Source organism: Takifugu rubripes, chromosome 7 (genome assembly GCF_901000725.2).
Source record: "Takifugu rubripes chromosome 7, fTakRub1.2, whole genome shotgun sequence".
Classification (NCBI taxonomy): Eukaryota; Metazoa; Chordata; class Actinopteri; order Tetraodontiformes; family Tetraodontidae; genus Takifugu; species Takifugu rubripes.
The window spans coordinates 2,848,750-2,868,772 of NC_042291.1; the positions used below are offsets into that span (position 1 = coordinate 2,848,750).

At 48.2% G+C, this 20,023-nt stretch overlaps 3 protein-coding genes across 3 annotated transcripts; 1 reads left to right on the top strand and 2 right to left on the bottom strand.

Annotated features, from left to right (window-relative positions):
• The first annotated feature begins 562 nt into the window (after nucleotides 1-562).
• ica1 (islet cell autoantigen 1) lies at nucleotides 563-5,477 on the top strand. The gene is made up of 13 exons (XM_029838277.1): nucleotides 563-695; nucleotides 2,178-2,208; nucleotides 2,285-2,456; nucleotides 2,675-2,747; nucleotides 2,983-3,106; nucleotides 3,176-3,374; nucleotides 3,528-3,646; nucleotides 3,826-3,931; nucleotides 4,017-4,096; nucleotides 4,177-4,223; nucleotides 4,296-4,505; nucleotides 4,681-4,776; nucleotides 4,872-5,477. Exons 2-13 carry the CDS (start codon nucleotides 2,192-2,194, stop codon nucleotides 4,988-4,990), a joined length of 1,362 nt encoding a protein of 453 aa, XP_029694137.1. The 5' UTR covers nucleotides 563-695; nucleotides 2,178-2,191; the 3' UTR covers nucleotides 4,991-5,477.
• Nucleotides 5,478-6,498: 1,021 nt separating this feature from the next.
• On the bottom strand, nucleotides 6,499-14,980 carry mios (missing oocyte, meiosis regulator, homolog (Drosophila)). Its single transcript, XM_029838275.1, is given in 13 exon segments — nucleotides 6,499-7,436; nucleotides 7,999-8,128; nucleotides 8,530-8,734; nucleotides 8,856-9,008; nucleotides 9,138-9,211; nucleotides 9,214-9,295; nucleotides 9,400-9,465; nucleotides 10,020-10,189; nucleotides 11,495-11,749; nucleotides 11,862-11,960; nucleotides 12,579-13,068; nucleotides 13,162-14,036; nucleotides 14,443-14,980. Coding segments are annotated over 12 exon segments (2,643 nt in total). The 5' UTR covers nucleotides 13,990-14,036; nucleotides 14,443-14,980; the 3' UTR covers nucleotides 6,499-7,345.
• A 100-nt stretch (nucleotides 14,981-15,080) lies between these two features.
• Nucleotides 15,081-19,890, bottom strand: LOC101063950 (uncharacterized). Its single transcript, XM_074084918.1, is given in 20 exon segments — nucleotides 15,081-15,407; nucleotides 16,022-16,155; nucleotides 16,453-16,500; nucleotides 16,503-16,578; nucleotides 16,643-16,767; nucleotides 16,839-16,986; nucleotides 17,074-17,085; nucleotides 17,087-17,232; nucleotides 17,540-17,579; nucleotides 17,581-17,662; nucleotides 17,824-17,964; nucleotides 18,107-18,267; nucleotides 18,497-18,544; nucleotides 18,546-18,575; nucleotides 18,577-18,645; nucleotides 18,647-18,674; nucleotides 18,898-18,978; nucleotides 18,980-19,039; nucleotides 19,346-19,553; nucleotides 19,556-19,890. Coding segments are annotated over 20 exon segments (1,896 nt in total). The 5' UTR covers nucleotides 19,695-19,890; the 3' UTR covers nucleotides 15,081-15,287.
• Between the last annotated feature and the right edge of the window lie 133 nt (nucleotides 19,891-20,023).

A 20,023-nucleotide genomic window follows, 5' to 3' on the forward strand; every position in this document is an offset into this window, starting at 1 on the left:
TCTTCACCATCATCATCACCATCATCATCTTCTTCTTCAGCATCATCATCTTCAGCCTCATCATCACGATCTTCTATATCATCATCCTAATTTTCTTCAGCATCATCATCATCATCTTCAGCATCATCTTCATGATCATCATCTTCTTCAGCATCATCAGCATCATCTTCAGCATCATCATCATGATCATATTCTTCATAATCATTATCATCATCATCATCATTCCGTTTCTATGGGCGTCATGTAGTCAAATGTAATCGAAAACTCAGGGTTGTGTTAGAATATTAAACAGTGTTATGGCTCATTAATATAAGGAAAATGCGCATTTGCGGGAAAAAATATTACAATATTATAAAAATGTATATATATTTACACAGATTCCGCTTTCTACTCACATCTGATCTTATATCAAATGGATGAATTATTGAAGACAATTTCAGCGTCTCTCTACGATTCAACATCGACTTACAATGTGCCGCCTCACACCGAGAAACATAATAATAATTATTATTATTATAATTATAATAATTATAATAATAATAAGGCCGTTTGTCCGCCCCGCTGATGACGTCACCGGGCGCAGGGCGCAGCAGCTGTGTTTACATTCGCGGAGCAGCAGATCTATATGGATCTATATGTACCGACAGGATAACCGAACAGAACGGGCTTTTCTGTTGTATCCACGAGAGAGGCAGGTGAGCAACCAACCCTGTTTATTTCCATCTTTTCATCCATTTTCTTCCTCCTCAACATGAAACGGGAGATGCTTCTGAGCCGCCTCTTTACTGCCGCCGAGCGTCGTCCTGTTATGTGAAATGTTGGTCATTTTACATTTTCACTCGGTTCTAATTGAACCGAATTCAAGTTGATCGAAGCTCGAGGTCGAAAATAATGATTTAATTAGAAGAAGAACGGTGGTCCCGATCTGCTGCTGGAGCTTCAGCTGCAGCACTCATCTGCAGGCCTGGAATAACGCAACATAACTGCGGCTATACGTCCGCTCACCTGTTAATCTATAGCGGCATTTGATCCTTTCATCCATTAGATTATAGCTCCTCCCACCGCGATGCTGCTGGAATTATACTCCAGGAGGGTTGATCACCCAAAATCTCCCATCAAGCATCTGCAGTTGTGGCACCACGTGAACCTAAACATCTAAATACCTATAAAGATATGTGCTTGAAGGGGAAACAGCTTTTCTGATTATTGCTTTTTTTATTATATTATAAATGTGAAAGCTTTCATGTAGACCTTTTCTATGACACCCGTTGGTGGCGCAGGATTTCATTTCTCTGGAACATTGAGCTGTTTTCTCCACCTGATGCGAGCTCAGAGACAGGACTGAAGGTTCCCAAGAGCCCCGAGGCCTCCACAGAGATCTCTGTGGAAGAAGGTTGGAAGAACCAGGACTCACAGCGGTCAAACTGGAGGCAACCAAGAACTCAGCAATCACACTGGCTGAGCTCCAGTGATCCAGAAGATCAACCATCGCAGCAGCACAACACCAATCTGAGCTTTGTAGGTGACATATCAGTATTTGGTGTTTCCAGGAAGAAGCTTCTAAAGGTCTCCCAGACTGGGAAACCAGGTTCTCTTTCTGATGGAGCCAAGGTTGAACTTCCTTCTTCCTGACTATCAGTGATGGTGGGGGCAGCATCAGTGGGGGTGTTTTTCAGTGGCTGACAGGAAGACAGTTCAGGGCGGAGCTGAATGGACCAAAGAACAGAGAGATCCTGGATTAAAACCTGATTAAAGACCTCCCATGACCTCAGACTGGGCTCAAGGTTCTCCTTCCAACAAGACAACCAGCTTAAACTCAGCCAAGAACACTCAGGAGTCCTGACATGGAGTCCTGAGAGACCTGAAAATGCCCCGTCCAACCGTCTCCAGCCAACCTGGTAGAACCAGAGAGGATCTGAACATCAGAACATCAGAACATGCTTCGACCAGCTCCTGAGGAACGAGGCTGAGCTTTGCTGTGTTTTAGTTCTTCTTAAACATGTTACATTTTCTCTTCTTCTGCATTCATTCCAGGGTGTTTGGGGGCGGATGAAGGACTAGTTTAGATGTTTGTTTTAGCACAAGGCTTCAACCTTGAAGATGAAGTGTTCTGAAGTGCGTCTGTAGATCTCTGTCGGTCTAAACAAAACTATTTGACATCTGCTTCTTCTCCAAAGGTCAATCCTGAGAAATGGAGGCAGGAGGCCTGTAAGTGTCTCTTTGAATCATTCTGAGCGCTCACGGCAGTCACGTCGCGCTGTTGCTAACTCCTGTGACGTTGCAGCGGCTACTCCCCGGACCTTCTGGACCGGTTGATGCCAGACCAGAACTCGTCGGTGGTGAAGAAGTTCCAGCAGAAGTACTGGAGAACCAAACAGACGCTCATCAAGGTCTCCGGGAGGAAAGAGGATGAACATGTGGTGGCGTCCGACGCAGAGCTGGATGGAAAGTTAGAGGTCAGGAAGAAGGCTGAAGCTGTGGTTGATGTAGTGTTGGTAGACCAGAGCTCAGATGGAGATTTGGTCCTCCAGGCAGACGCTGAAAGGCCTGTTTTCATACATCAGTGGTTGCCTGATGTACCTTCTAGAGAAACCAACAATCCAACTGTTACTAGATGATTGGAGCACCTTCCTGGAACCAGTTTTATGGCTGACATGTGTTTTCTGTCCTGCAGGTCTTCCATTCCATCCAGAGAACATGCATGGAGCTGCTGAAGGTTACGGAGCAGTATCAAAGGCGCATTTGCAGTACGTTTAAAGAACCAGAACCACAACTGTACTGATACAAATATAAACATCTGTTGATGGTGCTGATGTGCAGAAACATCTGCATAAATACAGGCAGCGGTGCGGGAATGTTTAAGCTCCTCCAGGAGGGAGAGGACCTGCCTGACCCCCAAAACAGAAGCAGTTCAGAGCTCATCCATGAGCTTCTTGGGTCTTTAAGGGTGAAGCTTCACAATAAACCATGTTTTCTATTTAGATTTTTCTCAGGAGGAGAACGAGCTGGGAGTCTTCCTGAGAGCCCAGGGCTCCCGGGACAAAACCAGGGCCGGAAAGATCATGCAGGCAACAGGAAAAGCTCTGTGCTTTTCCTCCCAGCAGAGGTGAGCAACAGCCATTTCTGCTCCAGCCTGTCCAAACCAAACATGCAAACACGTCCTTGAACCCTGCAGGCTCTCACTGAGGAACCCTCTGTGCCGCCTGTACCAGGAGGTGGAAACCTTCCGCTACCGAGCCATCTCAGACACCTGGCTGACCGTCAACCACATGGAGCAGTCCAGGACGGAATACCGAGGAGCGCTGCTCTGGATGAAGGATGTGTCGCAGGAACTCGATCCAGACACTCACAAACAGATGGAAAAGTTCCGCAAGGTTTGACCGATGACGTCGACCTCAAAACCACCATCGTGCTGCGTTCCATGTTTCCCGTTGATCGTTGAAAGGAGCAACAGTAGCGTGTTCGTGCCACAAGAGGTCAGAAGACACAACTGTAGCAACGTCACCATCTTTTCTTTTGTACCTCAGGTTCAAGCTCAGGTGCGCTCCACCAAAACCAGCTTTGACAAGCTGAAGAATGACGTCTGCCAGAAAGTGGACCTGCTGGGGGCCAGCCGCTGCAACCTGCTGTCTCACGTTTTAACCACCCCAGGTAGGCTCCACGTGGTCCATGTCGCTCCACGGCCTCAGTCTGAGAACATCTGGGGCTGACATCAAAGGATGGCCCACCAGATCAACATGGCAGCTTTTATTTCCAGGACCTGATCTGGTCCTTTAATGGTCTCATGAAGCAAGAGCAGAGTGAGACCTCTTGGCTTTTGTTGCTCTTTCAGACGACACTGTTGCACTTCTGGGAGAAGACGTCCCACAAACTGGCAGCTATTCATGAGAGCTTCAGGGGGAGTCACCATGCTGCCTTCTCCACAGTCCAGGTCAGCGGGTGTGCACGGCCGCCACCGCCACCTCTAAACTGTCCATCCGTCTGTTCTGAAGCAGGTTCCTTCTCACTCTCCACAGGACCGCACAGACAAGACGGCGAAGGAAAAGGTTAAAGCTGCAACACCGGAAGGAATAAATGCTTCGGAAACAGCCGCCCGGTGAGTGAGCCACCCCGATTTGGATGTTACCAAGGAACCGTGCTGAGCTACGCTGCTTTTCTCTTCTGCTATGCCGACAGACTCGTCCCGGTAGGGGATGAAGATGCCAGTGACACGACAAGAGACGGTAAAAACAGGAGTCTGGTTTGATAACCAGCTCCAGCACCTCGCTGATTCTGGTCTTTCTATGACTGTCCAGAGTTGGAAGGGGAAAAAGACAGCCTGGCTTTACTGCAGGAGATCCTGGGCTGCTCCGCCACCGTTGGAGGCGACCTGTATCCAGACTTTGGAGACAACAAGGACGCAACCGGCTGGACTTTGGCAGCTGAGGAAGAGCCGCAGGACAACTCCTTCCTGCCGTCTCAGCTGCTGGACAACAGCTTCAACACTGACCTGCGTTCCTCCTCAGGTAGGAAAGTTTGCTGTGGAAATCATCGAACCCTCTTCCTCCTCCTCTTCATCACTACTGTACTGATACTGTACTTCATTGGTGATACTTTTGGACAGACTGTGTCCACATCAGTAACGATTGTGTGAGGACATGATGCTTTCTGTCCATCTGTCTGTCTGTCCTCCACCCACAGTTTCAGATCAGGCTGAGATGTTTCCTCAGTGTTTCTCACAACAAGCACGATACACATCTGGTTCCGATCAGAACCCGACTAAAGCCCCAACAACAGGTAAGACTAACTCGGTGGGACTTGGACAAAACGCTGAACCTCTTTGTTGCCTAAAGGGCTGATTGACATTGATGGTTGGCTTTATTGCCCTGCAGAGGCTCCAGGAACCGGCCCCATGGACCTTTCAGCTTGGTTCAACCTGTTTGCAGATCTGGACCCTCTGTCCAACCCCGATGCTGTCGGCAGGACTGACACACACCTTCACAGTGCATAAGTCTTCCTCTGAGTTGGGCAGGTCGGAGCTGCTACCAGGCAGAGTACCCGAGCAGAAACAGGCTGGGGGTGGGGGGGTGACTGATCCAGTCTGAGGACTGAAATATGCAAAGATCATTTTAAAAAGAATCAATCTAGTAATCCTGCATAATATGCATTCAAAATACACATTCAAATATGAGGTTTAAATACACAATATGTCAGATTTGCATTATGGTGGATGATGCAATTTATTTGGTTTTTTTAACATATATCTCATATACGGTGGTGGCCAAAGCCATCAGAACATTTGGCATTTTTAACAAGTTTCTTTAGATTTTGCTGAATTGGCCCTTAAAATAAACAATCTTCTAACTACTGCTGGAAGCAGCTGTGATGGACAGAATCTGCTGGGATACTGGGAGTGATGGGCTGGCCCAGTACAGGGATCAAGCCATCCAGAGGACCTGTTGTCCGTCCATGAGAGGACATCAGTGTGGAGGACATAGACAGAGACGAGCTGCTGGAACTGCTGCTGAAGGTGGACAAAGCAAATATTCAAATTTAAAGCGGATAAAAACAGCAGAACTCTGCTTCTGATCTCTCCGGTGTTCTGATGGTTCTGGCCAACGGCAAAAATCATCAGGGAGATTTTTGGAAATATTAGTTTGAGCTGTGTTGAGAAGGTTTGAGTATATAAACATTAACTATAATTAGAGAGACAAATATCTTAACAGAATATTTAAATATCCTACAAGAAGAATCGGTAATAAGAAGCATGTGTTTCCTGTTCATGTTGTCACCTCAGCCGATCGTTTCATTAAAGGATTGAGTTTCAACTTGCTTCATCATCATCACGCGTTCCTCACTTTTAGATTTAGTCGCTTCACCCTGAGCATTTTCTAAAAGGCCTTAGCAGATAATAAATCAGACAGGAAATGGTGTCACTATTTCCCCTTTTTCTCCATAAAAACAAGAAACATCACAGTGGCGTTTAAGGAGACCTCTAAACTCACATTTTGAAATAAAATGTCAATTATTATCTGCTGGTATTGCTGGTCTGGGGAGAATTGGGCCAGAACATCCAGCTTTGTGGCGCATGGATCTGCTGAGAGGTCAGGACGTCCCTTCTGACCCCTGAACAGAGACCATGTCCAACCTTCCAGCATGATGATGCTTCCTGCCAGGAATCAGGAGCACAGCAACAGTTTGAGGTGTTGATTGGGCCCCAAACTCCAGAACTCAATCCTACGAGCTTCTAGGGGATGTGCTGGACAAACAAGTCTGGTCCATGGAGGCGCCTCAACTTAAGATCTGCTGCCACCATCCTGGTGTCAGATACCCCAGCAGACCTTCAGGGGTCTCCAGGATCCATGATTCAAAGGGTCCAGGCTGTTTGGACAGTAAAAGGGGGACCAACACAATATTGGGTGGTGCAAACATGACTATTGTGCATATACGTCGACTAATCAGGAGCTGAAACTTGTTATTTGATGTAAACATCCTCGTTTAATATTTGAGTTCATCTAATATGAAGCTAAAGATATGAAACAGGCCAAGCTTCCAAGGCAAACAACTTTATTTCTTGACATGACACAGTTCACCACTGTCACTCCCACCGGCCACTGCATGTTCCCACGCAGGGGCCCAGATGCTGGACGGTGGCTGAGAAGGGACAGTTTACATGCTGCCGTTCGCCATCACAGACGGTTCTGGTGTGCACGCATAGTTGGACACCACATGGGGAGAAAGGGAGTGCTCGGGGGGGTGTGCACGCTGCAGGTGGGTGTGTGAAGCTGGTCTCCTGCAGCCAAGCTCCTTTCAAAAAGCCACGAGCCCAGAGTGAGCTGGGGGGGGCGTTTCCCCATCCAGGCTAGTAGGACGCCAAAGGAGGGGTGGGACAGGACAAGTGCTCCTCTATACTGCTTTAATGAGGTATGTGAATATCCTTAGTTAAGACGCAACACAGACGATAAATATTGAAATCAAACAAAGATCATTGATCCATCAGCACCGGTGATTCCAGATTTAGCCTGGATAGGTTCCAGGACATTTCCATCCTGATAGATCGCAATAAAATTACACGAGTGATTGAAGTGAAACAGGCACTGATTCAGCTGGTTCGGGTGTAAATCAGAGGTAACTTCAGAGCTCCAGATGAGTCGCCTGAATCGGGTTCCAATCAGCACGTTCGGCTCCCTTTGTGTTATAGCTTCAGTTATATTAGATCTGTTACATCTTTACATTCACTCAGGTGTTATTGTTAAGGCAACCACTCCAGAGGTAGACCCCCCCTCCTGTACCCAGGGGCTGCAGCCATGGGGTTTGGAGCGAAAGCATGGCATCTCTGGGTGGGCTTCGCTCTCACATCTCCTGTCTAGCTGCTGTCAGAAGGCACCAGGTTCCCTGTGGTGTCCAGCTGCATGCATTTACAGGTGCAGGCTGAAACTGGGCACTCCGTGTGGTCTCTGTGAAGACAAACACCAAACACTGTTACACAGACAATATAAAGAACTATCTTCCTATTTTAGGAATACCAGGAGACCCCTCATTGTTCTTTTGATTCATACTGAGAGGAGCCCACATCTGCAGTTCTGGGGGACAAGAGGCACCGATGCCATCGACCAGCCCGCTGGTTCCCCAGAGCTGAATCCAATCAAGCTCCTCTGGGACATCAGACATTGTTGCACTGACGCCACCACTTTGTACAACAAGCTGTTCAGGAACTGACTGAGGCTCAAAACCAGGTCTGGAGGACAACCCCCAGGAGACCATCAGGCTCCTTATCAGCATTCCCAGACGTTCTAACTAGATTATGGGCTGCCTGGAGCCTGAGATCTCTTACTTTTAATAAAGAGCCTAAATTAAGTTCTCAGTGGGTTCATGATTTGAGTTCCTTCTGATTGTTCTTGTGTTATTCTGTTCTCAGTGAATCACACGATATCATCGATAGAGAGCTGGAATAATTGATTCACGTGTGGTCAGACTGGACAAAGCCTGGCGAATGAACATAAAAGGGCATAAAGATACCTGAACCAGCTGAGCATGTGACCAGCGTGGCCACCGTGGCGACAGTTGTGGCACCAGGTGAACCAGTTGTTGAACTGGGCCAGTTTGTTCTCCCTTGTCAGGCCAACCTTCTCCTCGGACTTCCCTGTTCCTGCCAAGAAACGTGTGTTTGACCAGTAAACGTTATCAAGGAGCTTCGGCTGATAACTAGATATTATCGTGAAGATGTCACGTGAGGAAATTAAGGAACTGAAACGGACATTCTTCAAAATAAGGAAACTGGCATCTCTTGGCTGCTCTCATTCATGTCAGTGAACCTGCTGCATTTCTCTTTAGGGGAAAGACTCCAACAGTGAATATTTTGGTTGGAAATACATGAGGCCTTAAAGGCCGGCCTTTTTTATTCGGCACAAAATAATTTGTTAAATGTGGAGAATAAAAGCTGGTTGACTTTATTAACTTTATTAATGTCATGAAGGAAACAAACTGCAGTTCTCTTCTAAAAAGTGGCTTTAATTCGGTGGGAAACGGGCCCACGCGGCTGCAGTTTACCTGGACAGTTGGAAACAGGCGTGCCCATGTTCATGAGGCACAGAGCACAGCGGGGCAGAGGTTTCCTGCAGCCGGGGCAGCTGGTGACTTTAGATTTGGTGGGAGAGCCCCCGACGCCGTACTGGCTGAAGCCACGGCCTTGGTGCGGTATGGCCGAGCAGCTGTAGGAGATGGACTTCCCACAGAAGTTGCAGCTCACAAACACCTGAAGGACAGGAAACGGCAGCAGGAGGTCATTTGATCAGAAACATTAGACTTTCTCTGGATTAAGGACTCATCCTGCGCTCGTTAGTCCATTCGACGTATTTACCCGTCGCCAGTCTTACCTGGGCCAAGGGTTTGGAGCTGGGGTCCAGCTTTCCTCGATGGATGTCAAACTCAGCCCGTTTGTGCCAGAACCTCCAAGCATCCAACAGGTTGCGGTAGTTTTCAATCCAACACTGGACGCGAGGGTCTTTCAGAACGTCTCCCGCGGACCCCTGGTCAAAGAATCTTGCTGAGTCAGCAGCTTCTAGACTGGCATTCTTGTTTTCAGTAACACTTGCGGAAAGATTTATTCCAAGTTATTTCCTACTTCTCTGGGAGTTTTGTCTAACTAGCCTGTGTACCTTCAGCATGCAGAAGCTGGCGGTTTGGACGTCTCCAGTCCGGTCCACGTAGGTCTCCATGAGCTCCACCCCTCTTTGGTTAGTCCCGTCAGCAGGATCCCCTCCAGGTTTCCTGCTTCCTTCATTTCATGGGTTAGTTTGTCGATATATCGAGGCAACTTCAGACAAAAAAAAAGCAGTTGAGGTAAGTTGTCAAATAATTTAAAAAAAATACAACTTTCAAAATGGAAGGAGGGAAAAGTCATATTGGTATTGTTGTTACCTGTGTGTCATTAAGAAACATACAGGCAAAGGCAACTCTGTCTCTCACAGCAACACTGCCTTCATACTGGAACACAAAGTTAGTCAGAAGTTTAGTCAGAAATCGTGTTCGTAATCAAGAGATTTTAGTTTTGTGTGATTGTCAGGAACAGCTAAGAGGGCGGGACACAAACTATAAGCTGACTAATCGCTTTTATCTGAACTGTAAATAAGTTGGTGGTCTGATGGCAGCTAGAACATTTGTGACAGGGGGAAGATCAAACCGCCGCAGTTTTAAAAGCAAACGCCGGTCAGGCACAACATTATGAGCTACTATTGTGCTTCTCCCTTTGAGTCATGGACTCCTGGAGCCCCTCGAGGGCCTGCTGGGGTGTCTGACACCAGCGTGGAGGTAGCAAATCCTCAAGTCGACCCACTCATCTCAGTCCAACTTGCAGAGGCCTGATGTGACTCAGACCACAAGGAGAAAATCAGGGTCATTAACTTCATCATGTGCCTGATCGGTGCACATCTCACGGAAGAAGAAACCAAATGCTATTAATTGAAAAGGGGAGTTTCTCCATCACTGCATGTGTTTGTAATAAAACCCATAAAGTTCCACCCCGGTAGGAGATCAGGTACCAGCACGCCATCGTAGGATCCAGGCTCACTGGTGAGGAATGCGAACATGACGCAAAGGTAGGGGTTCTTCAGCTGCAGTCTCAGAGAGCTGCACATCTCCCTCCACAGAGAGGACTTCTCGTCGGTGTAGCCTGACAACGCCATGGCAACCACATTTAGGTTCAGGTCACCTGCGAAAACCAAGAAAACCGTTCAGTATTCATCGACCTTTCTGGGTTCGTTGATGGAAATGAAACCATCTGTAGTGTCTCGGCATCAAAAAGACTCAAAACAAACATCAAAAGCAGATCTGAGTGCTGATCTGCTACATTAAAATGACGACACTGATGATGTACCAACTTCCTGTGTTGGAGAGGACATTATTACTGCAGTCATTACGACCCCAAACAACAAGCTCATTAAACCTCTGAAAGAAGCAGGAAGATGTTTGGCCGCTCTCCTCGATTCTTCGCGAAACCTTTATGGATTGCGATGACCTTGGTGAATGATTACGTGGACTGAACTGAACGCTTGGAACAGTCGATACACACCGATCAGGAAACGTCCCACTGCTGGTACGTCAACCTGTCGGGTTAGGGAGCGGTAATGATTGTGGATCAATGGTATCTGCTGTAGATGAACGGAACAAAGCTTCCAATCAACAGGGCAACTGGTGCTTTGAGAGGTGAAGGATTGTCTCCCTGCCTCTGACCACCCAGTGCATCCTGATCAGCCAGGCAGAGAAGACCAGAACTGGAGACACTGTGGTCGGGTCAGTGATGGTCGGGGAAAGCCTCAGACCTCCTCGTGGTGGCCAGAGCAACCCTGACTGCTGCCAGGCACCACGAGGAGCCGCGGAGACCCAGCGTCAGACCTCCAGCCACATGTGCTGGAGTGTCTGCAGGTCCCGACAGCTGAAACCAGTCTGGGACGTCCTGTTTATTTGGCTCCATGCAGGCACGTGGAGGTGCCACACACAACGGAGCCTCATCAGTCTCCACTGATGCTGGATCAGCGGCAGGCTAATTTCTCCCCTTCAACTTTGAGTCTGAATCTAGTCCTCTGTGGGTTTCAGGATTTGGGTTCCGACTGATCTTACTCACATTATTTTGCTCCAAAGTAATTAGAATATTTAATTAATCGTTTTAACTGGAATACTCCATTTATGGAGATCTGGGATATCTGAATTTGCTTTATTTCTTTCCAGTACTTTTGAGCCTGGTTTTAAACAGTGAGTTGACATAAACAGGCTTTTCTGGATAAAGGTTGTCCTAAGGTTGTCCTAGTGTCCTAGTGTCCTCCTCAACCATCCTTTGGGTAACAGGAGTATTTCACTTGGCTTTATTCAGATTTTCTGCCCAAAACCTGTGAAAACAAACTGCATCTCCTTGAAAGTCACAGGTCAAAGTCCCCGATGGTCAGCTCAGTCCAGCCGTGTTCCAGCTGCAGGGTCATCACGCATCAATCCTGCGTCCAGCCCCTCCCACTCTACTGACCTTTCTCATCAGTGGCTCCCCTGTTGAGGATCTGGATGGCTCGGCGGATGTCCAGGTTGAACAGAGCTACTGCAGCTGCTCGCTCCCAGTCTCGCTCCTGCTCCAGCGAGCGCAGGAACGCCTCCACGTCGATGTCAGGCCCCCGGCTGATCCAGCCACAGAGCTGCAGGGCCAGGCTGCGTTCCTCGCTGGTGTACCGCAAAACATCCGTCTGCCGGTCCGAACCACTCCAGCACCGACGGCTCTCGGTTGTGCCTGAGAGAAGAGCCGTGACTGAACTGCGTACTCCTTCATTCAAGGACAAGGTCAACTATATTTGAGGCGTTAAATCATGCTAACCATTTACGCCATTTTTACTGTGACTTACCAGAGGAGGTCTTCACAATGTTCTTGATACCAGAGTAGACCACAGACTGTTTGTTCCCCTGCACCTTCAGCTCCACGTCCTCAGCACATCGCTTCATATGTGACACTTATATAGGAAATCCAGAATAACTCAGACAACAGGTGGACGCTGAAATCAACTACGAACCAAAACTAGTTCAAGTAAAAGCACAAACCTCCAAATTTTAAATTGAACGATGAGGCCTCAGGATCACAGCGACTAGTCCTAATTCAGATTCTAGCAAATAGTGTAAAATCCAGTAGTGCACGGCCACTGTTAAGGTCCCTCTGCTGTGTCCTTGATTTACTGGGTTTTTCCATCCTGCCACTGTACTCTTGTCCTGTCCTCCTTCACTCCTGCTCCTCTTGTCCTGTCCTCCTTCACTCCTGCTCCTCTTGTCCTGTCCTCCTTCACTCCTGCTCCTCTTGTCCTGTCCTCCTTCACTCCTGCTCCTCTTGTCCTGTCCTCCTCCCTTTTTTTCTCATCCTATCCCTGCACACCTCACCTCACCTAATTACCCTCATGGGTCTCACCTGTATTGTCTCACCTGCTCCTTCCGCCCTCCTGTGCCAGACTATCTTTTGTCAAAGTGTCCTCTACCCCCCCCCCCCCGGTGTCTGATGAACATGGCTTGGATTAATGATCCGACTCTCTTTGTCTGCTGCATGTTTTTCTTTGATGTTTGAATCAAAAGGATATAAAACAGGTCAAACCACAAGGACTTGAGCTGGGGGTCTTTCCCTCCTGCCAGCAGGTGGTTTTTCCACACCTGGGCGGTATCATGGCCGTACCTGGACTGAGCTCTCTGCCGCATCTTCGTGGCGATGTCTTTCTCGATGGCGCTCTCTGCTCCCTCTGCCCCGTCCTCCACACAGTTATACAGGTGACGGCCACACGCCCACATCAGCGCTGTGGTGGGGCTCCAGGCCAGAGAGATGCGCTCAAACACGATAAAGTCCGTCATGACCCGATTGGCCGCCGACACCACCACCATGCGGTTCTGAGAGAACGGGTGCCAGGCAAAGCTGCCAATCTGGGTTTCACATGGATGCACGCTTCGTTCGATGATGGTGGGCTCCGTTTCATCACCGATGGGTGTCGGAGTATGCTGCATGTCATACAGACGGATGATGTTGCTGTCACGAGTCAGCGTGGCCAACAGGCCAGTACGTGTTGGACACCATGCCACCTGAAAAAGAAGTTGCACGATGACAGAAAACACTCTGCATATTAAACATACTTCCAAAAAACTCAGGGCAAAATGTGTTGATAGGTAGGTAACAGCGGTGTACCTTAGTGAGGGTTTGGGCTGCTCAGTGAGTGTGAGTACAGGCTTTTCAAACTTCCTCAGATCCCAGATGGCCACCTGACCCTCGTAGAAAGAGGCCACCCGGTCATGGAAGTGTGGGTCAACTGTAACCCCCTGAATGGCCTTGGTGTTGACAAAAGTTTTCTGACTTGTGTTCCTCAGGTCAAAAATAGCGAGGTTTCTGTGCATGCCGGCCAACAGCAGCTTGGAGTCACGTAAGAGCCAGCAGAGGGACAGGCAGGCATCATTCTGACCTAACTCATACAAGGGTTTTGTCACCACCGAGTTTGAGTCTAAATCCAAAGAGGAGAGGCGAATCTTCTCCGCAGAGACACTGGCCTCTGGTGAGAACTTGGTGCTGATGTCCCATATCAGGACAGAGAAATCTGCCCTGTGCTTGTCCAAGCCAGCGGCCAGCAAGTTGCTGTCCACTGGATTCCAGGCTAAAGTGTTACATTGACGGGCGTGCTTGGGAACAAATTCTTTTCCCACCAGCTCTTTGCAGGTGGAGTTGTGGCTTTGACCCAGGCTGGTGAGCACGACTCTGCCATTAGCTTGTCCCACAGCTAGTAAACACTCGGGCTCATGTTTTGGGTACCAGGCAACACATTTCATATACGGGGTGTCAGAGTTGATGGCTAATAATGTGGCAGCGGTTTCTTCAGACAGCGGAAGAGAGCCAACTTTGGTTTCTGCGCTGCCCACTGGTCCGATACGATACAGTCCCAGTTCAGAGTCACAGATGACATATCTGTCCGGGTGGTGGGGAGACCACAGAATGTCCGGCTTGGAGCCACTCATGTCGCAGAGACCACAGGCGAACGGTTGAACCTAGATAATAAACAAAACTGACAGAGATACGAGTATTTAAATGCACAATAATAGTCCTGCAAAAAGTGCGGTTTGTCCTTTAAACAAACCAAGTACATCGTGTAAAATTCCAGAAATGCGTTACAATAGCGCTACGTCAAATTGTGAAGTTTCAAAACAATGTGCAGGGACCTTTAAAAACACACACAAATAAGATCGCATCTTATTTGCTTGAAACATATATCAGAGCAATCCGAGATTGTTGAGATACGTCAAAAGTGTTTCAGCGCTCCTAACTTCTGTACACGTGCTAACCTAAGCTATTGCTAACGATTGGAAAGAGTTCAAATAAGAAGAAATAATCTCATGCTGATTCAGTTCGCTGGTAAAAAAAAAACAAAAAACTCTTGCTACCAATTGTTTTAACGATTCACTTTTACTTACTAAGACAAATAGAGGGCAGCAAAGTTAGCGTAGGTTTAGCATAAACATCATTTCGAGCCTGAAGGATTGTTGTGTGTCACACAAAAACTTCCGACGCCTGAGACACGTCAGCTGCTCATTGGTTCCTGGTTGGTTCACGTTCTTTTTCAACACCGGGGACACGGGAATTGTTTTGATCGCCTGCCTATCAGCAAACACTCTATATAGGATAAGAGAAAAATGAAAAGAAATTTATATTCTATTTTATGTTATTTTAAATATTGTAAAGTACTTCAAAGATATTAAAGTGGATGGTCCAGTGTGGATCGGTCCAGTAAAGATTTCACTTCAGATTCTATATTATCTAATGTTGGATCTCAAACACTCTCTGGGTTGGACAGGTAATGTGCGATTTTACTGAAACCTTGAATGTGTTGCCCTTAAATGCATTAGTTTTCTGTTCTCGCATGGTTCCACTGAGACAATGAGACCAGCTGGTCAACGGACGGGGAGAGGGGGGTGTATCCATGGACAAAATATCCCATTTTAGCTGTTGAACTTCCCCTCAAACATCAAGTTTTAAACCACCACAAAAACAAAGTAAGTTAATCCATACGGGGCTATTAAGACAGTAAAAAGCTGTGATGATGTCTCAGCTGTTTTGAGTTTGATTTAAGTTTTAATGAATAATCTCGTGATCGGCGTAAATTTGTGACAGAATAAGACAGGAAGAGCCACACTGGATTTTTCCCAGTTACATTTAGTGTCAACTCCAAAGGCTACTTGTTCTGGAGACAGTCAAGAATGACAGCTGTCATCTTTGGTTTAAATTAACTTTCATTTAAACTGCATCTGTAAAAGTGGAATCATTTGTAAAAGACAAGGAAAGAAGACATGATGATGTATCCAGGGTCTTTGGATGGACTAGGATCGTGTCCCTCAAACAAGCCAAAGTAGATGATGGAGTTGGACCCGCTGGTGTTGAGCTGCAGGAGGACAGAAGCAGACGCATGCTCAACACACCCATCACACCCAGCAGCTAAACAAACTGACCAACATGAGGGAATTAGATGATATGGTCACTCAATATATGGCAAATCAACCAGCCAAAGTAGCCGACTAAGTAAATCATCAATTAGAATTCCTTCTAGGGATTAGATTCAGACAATTGCATTTTTACCACTATCTGTCTCTGAAATGCTTATTATTGAGATTTCTGGGGGTAAAAGACACAACAATCATCTATTCATTCAGATAATCACACACGATTAGTTAACATTATCTTTACCAGGTCTGATACAGGTACAGTAGATTGTTCATGGAAAAAACAACTTTAAAACTGGAGGCCAAGAACCGAAAATACAGTTAATAGATCATTTATGATGATTCATTTTCTCAATCGAATCTGTAATTGCTAATTTAGGTTTAATTTTAGTGAGTTTGTCTCACAACTCGAAAGCTTTTATGTTCACTTAAGAATCTTTCGGAGCCGCTGGACTGTAAGATTATTTTCAACAGAAAAAAGATGCGTGCAGCTGACTCAATCACACTAGTTATGTTCCCTAAAATGGATGAGCCTCGTCTCCGTGGCTGACCGTACCTGTTTGGTGACATCGACCCTCCAGGGGTCCACCTGTAGTCCATCGCACCAGCCACCTCGTCCATACAGCCATGTTCCGTGCTCATTTGGTACAGCGCCCTCTTTCACCCATGTGGTACAGCCCAGTGGTGTTCCTGATGAAGCATGAAAAACAAGACAAAAGTTGCAAGGATAACAAAAAAACACCCGAATGTCATTAACTGATTTCCAGTTCTAATCTTTGTGCGATGAAAACGTCTCTGCCGCCCCCTGGTGGTTCATAGCCTCATCACACGCCTATCCACAAGTTTTTTTCTCGTCAGGTAAATTTGATTAATGTTTGAAGATAGAGTGCTATACACCCCCCCTAATAGGCTCGCCAGATGAGAGTGATGGGCCCTGGACAGCTCAACCGTCCCCATCACACTCAGACATCATTCGCCGTTACTCACCTGCAGAGTCAAATGTGAGGCTGTTATTAAAAGCAGCGTTGAGCAGGAGTGGTGGGATGTGACACAAAACTCTCCACAGTTGTGGTCGTCGCTGCCGTGCGCCGTGATAACAGCATAGAGCTCCACCTGAAAACAAACCCACACTCAGAAAGGAGCTTTTTACAGAGTCATCACTGAGACCTCTGTCTACCTTCCTGGTGGGTGCAGGGACGAAGAACTTGACCGGCTCATATCTGCTGTTGTAGTTTTTGTCGAATGTTCCCCCACTGTACAGTGACATCACTCTGAAGGGGCGGAGCACCTCCTCCCCATCATCTGAGACATAAACGCCGATTATAGCACTATAGGTCGAGTCATCGACTATCATCGTGGTACGAGTTAAATACTCGTCTGATTGCCGATGCTGAATCTCAGGTTAGGGAGATGATCCAGGGCATGGCCCATGGCGCCGTCTTTAATGGTCAGGGTACACTTCGGCCCGTCCAGCAGAGGGAAGCAACGGAGACACCATCCGTCAGCCAGCGTCCAGTCCCTCTGTTAGGAAAAAGATGCGTTCATCCTAATGTTAGCAGGACCGTAAATGTTGGATGGTTTTTAAATGAACATGTGACCTCGGAAGGCGGTGATCCACCGGGCCCAGCTCCGTGTTGCAGAATGGACTGAGCTGATCACAGCAGACGAAGAGCTGCACCGTACGATCCCAGTGAGCACAGGACGAGTCTCTCCTGCCCGGACACATGAGGGACGCATCGAGCTGGAGCACCGCGAAGTCTGACAGTCCTGCAGGAAAACAAGCCGCGTTGATCTGACCTGACCCCTCATCGCTCTGCATTTAGTGTCAATCAGGGTTAAACAGCCATTTTTTATCTGAGAATGTGGCCAACAGGGTCAGCTGACAACCCCAATATACTGACTGTTCAGGTTTTTCCACACTGTTGGAAAATACAGATGCCACCTAAAGGCCTCGAATTAAGGAGACCTTCGGGAAGCAGCGGTTTTCCAGGTGGCTTTTGAGTGGGAATGAAATGGTTTTTCAACTCTGGTTTGGCAACAAGTGACGTGATCTCACAACAGTGAGGCAACAAACCCTGGGGCATGTCGACCGTGGCCACGGCGCCCCTCTCCCCCCTGCATCTTCACTTTGTCGAAGACAGGAACGGACCTTTGCGGGCATCTGCAGTTGGTCTGTAGCTCGGTGTAGAAATCAAACCTGGCGGAAGACGTGAAGACATTTTCACTCGTGGTTGAGAAAACCAGGTGGAACTACTGGGATGGCGTTCACCAGGTACTCTTCTCGTACTGAAAAAGCCATTTGTGAACACTGACATGTAAGAACCAAAGCTTAGCTTAATAAAGTAGCCTCAATCTTACCACTGAGCTTGCCAGTTGACAAAGCTGAAGGAGGGGTAAAGGAACCAGCCCATCTCTGCCAGAACCCCCTGCTGGTTAATAGCAAAGAAGGTGTTTGGGGATGGGGTGATCTGGAAGGACACGTACACCGGATGCCCAGACCTTTAATCAGAAGCAAATAAGAAGTTCTACTTCTACTTCCAGAAGCGTAGGAATAACCAAAGAGGAGGATGGACGGAGAATCCCACGGTCGATCTTAACATTCTTCGTTCATGTGTGAGAAGCGGAGCAGTGTGGATCTTACTGGAGCGCCTGCACGACCGAAGGCTCCGGGTGCACCATGGCAGCAGGGATCTGCAGCGTGGTGTTGCATTCCTCCTCCACACAGTTCATGTCCTGGATGGGATCCCCAGCAAGCGTGTGGATGAGGACCCCCGAGGCGTTGGCGTTGGCCATATTCTGCACCTGCAGGGAACAAAAAACGGTGGCAGCGGTACCAGCATCCATTTTAAAATGATCATTAAGAGGCAACTACTAGATGCATGCGCTCAGATTTAATGGCATTTTAGCAGAGAAAACTGAAGCAAAAGCAGCCTTTGTTAGCGGTATACATGAAGCCTTGTAGGGTGGTGGGGGGGAGCAGAGGACAAGCTGGATGTTCCAGCAGCAGTTTGGGTGAACACCATGAACAGACCTTTGTGAAAAAGGAGCAGTTGCCCTCCGACAGCCACGCCACGGCGCCGGGCCACGGAGGGGACGTGACTGCAGCCGTCCACCTGCAGCCAGCAGCTGATAGGACTTCGGGCTCCAGCGCGTGGTGAGCCAGTCATACCTGGCGTCCAGGCCTCTTGGAGATCACAGGCATTTTCCATTCTGTAAACATTTCAACTGTCACAGTTGTGCTTTCTGGAGCAGAGGACATCGGTTCTCTGTAGGTCGGAATGCTTCAAAGGCAGCAGGATTCTTCTTCAACATTAAAAATGTCTTGGTGTTTTCAAAATGGGGATTTAAAGCCGTAACATTTACAGCGGCAGAGGGAGGGCAGCTGTTTAGAGATTCCAGATAATCTGCTGGTAATTCTGATCATCTTCCTACCCATCTGACGTGAATACGGCCTGGGTGAGGCCGCAGGCCCGCGAGACACGCAGCCCCCAGGAATACAACACAAGGGGGATCCGTTCCCAGAGAGAAGACCGGCAAGGGGCAGAAGTGCAGCCTGGACAGAACCTCCTTCTTACTGTGGGAACAGGCGGGAGGGGGGAACAAGCATGATGCCGCGGTCCGACAGTGTACCACCTTCTTTAAACGGCTCGAGCAAAAGGAATCAAAGCAGGTGCTGATCAAACGAATGTTACACGTGTTTGTGTCCACACAAGGAGTCCAGGTTTGCACACGCACGCACCGGGACTACAAGTTTATGCACAACAGCGCGCATAAACTTATTCAGGGCACAAATGGCACCGTGTTAAGTGCATGAAGTGTCCCTCAAGCCCGCGTGCGCCAGTTTAAGGGTGTCTGACTGTAGCGGGGTGACTGTTGGCACCTGCTCGCGGCGGCGACCCGCAGAACCTGCTCCCTCATCCAGGTCACATCGCTGAGGGCTGATTCGTCGAGGGAGAGGAGGAGCAGCTGCGCGCTGTCGGGCAGATCCTCCACCAGGCTCCTCAGGGAAGACTCGGAGCTCCACAGGCACTCCAGAAATCCAGACTTGTTGGTGAAGGTGTGGATGATGAGTGGCCCCCGGAGAGCCCGGGCTCATACGAGAACTGCCCATCCAAGGTTCGGACAGTGAAGGAGTCTGCGAGGTCCCCTGGTCTGGACCAGTCTGTCAGGGTCCTTTTGGGGGGATCGCAACATGAGCGCATTGGCTTCAAAATCCGAGGAAAGTTCATCGCCAATCAGTTTCGGTTTCGCTCGAACTGAACTTCCTGGACCTGGAACAAGAAACCACATCCAGAGCGTCCACCACCACACAACCATGTTTAGAGGGACTGGACCCTCTCTGTGACAGCTCAGGACTCGGTTCTGTCCATGTCCGGACGTAAACAAACTGTTCGAACCGAGCGAAGGTCCTGGCAGCCTACGGTGGCCTCGAGAGGACAAAAAGGGCAAACTGCCTTCATGTCACACGCGGCCAGTTAATGTCCATTAGGACCATTGTGTGGTTCGCTGGGGCAGTTTTCCCTGGGTTTGGTCACACAAACACGACTTCTTATCTCCA

Excerpts from the sequence above, each read along its gene's own strand:
- ica1 (XM_029838277.1), top strand. Across the intron at positions 2,748-2,982 it reads GTATCAAAGGCGCATTTGCA|ATTTTTCTCAGGAGGAGAAC; the intron begins GTACGTTTAAAG and ends TTTTCTATTTAG. Across the intron at positions 4,097-4,176 it reads GCTTCGGAAACAGCCGCCCG|ACTCGTCCCGGTAGGGGATG; the intron begins GTGAGTGAGCCA and ends CTATGCCGACAG.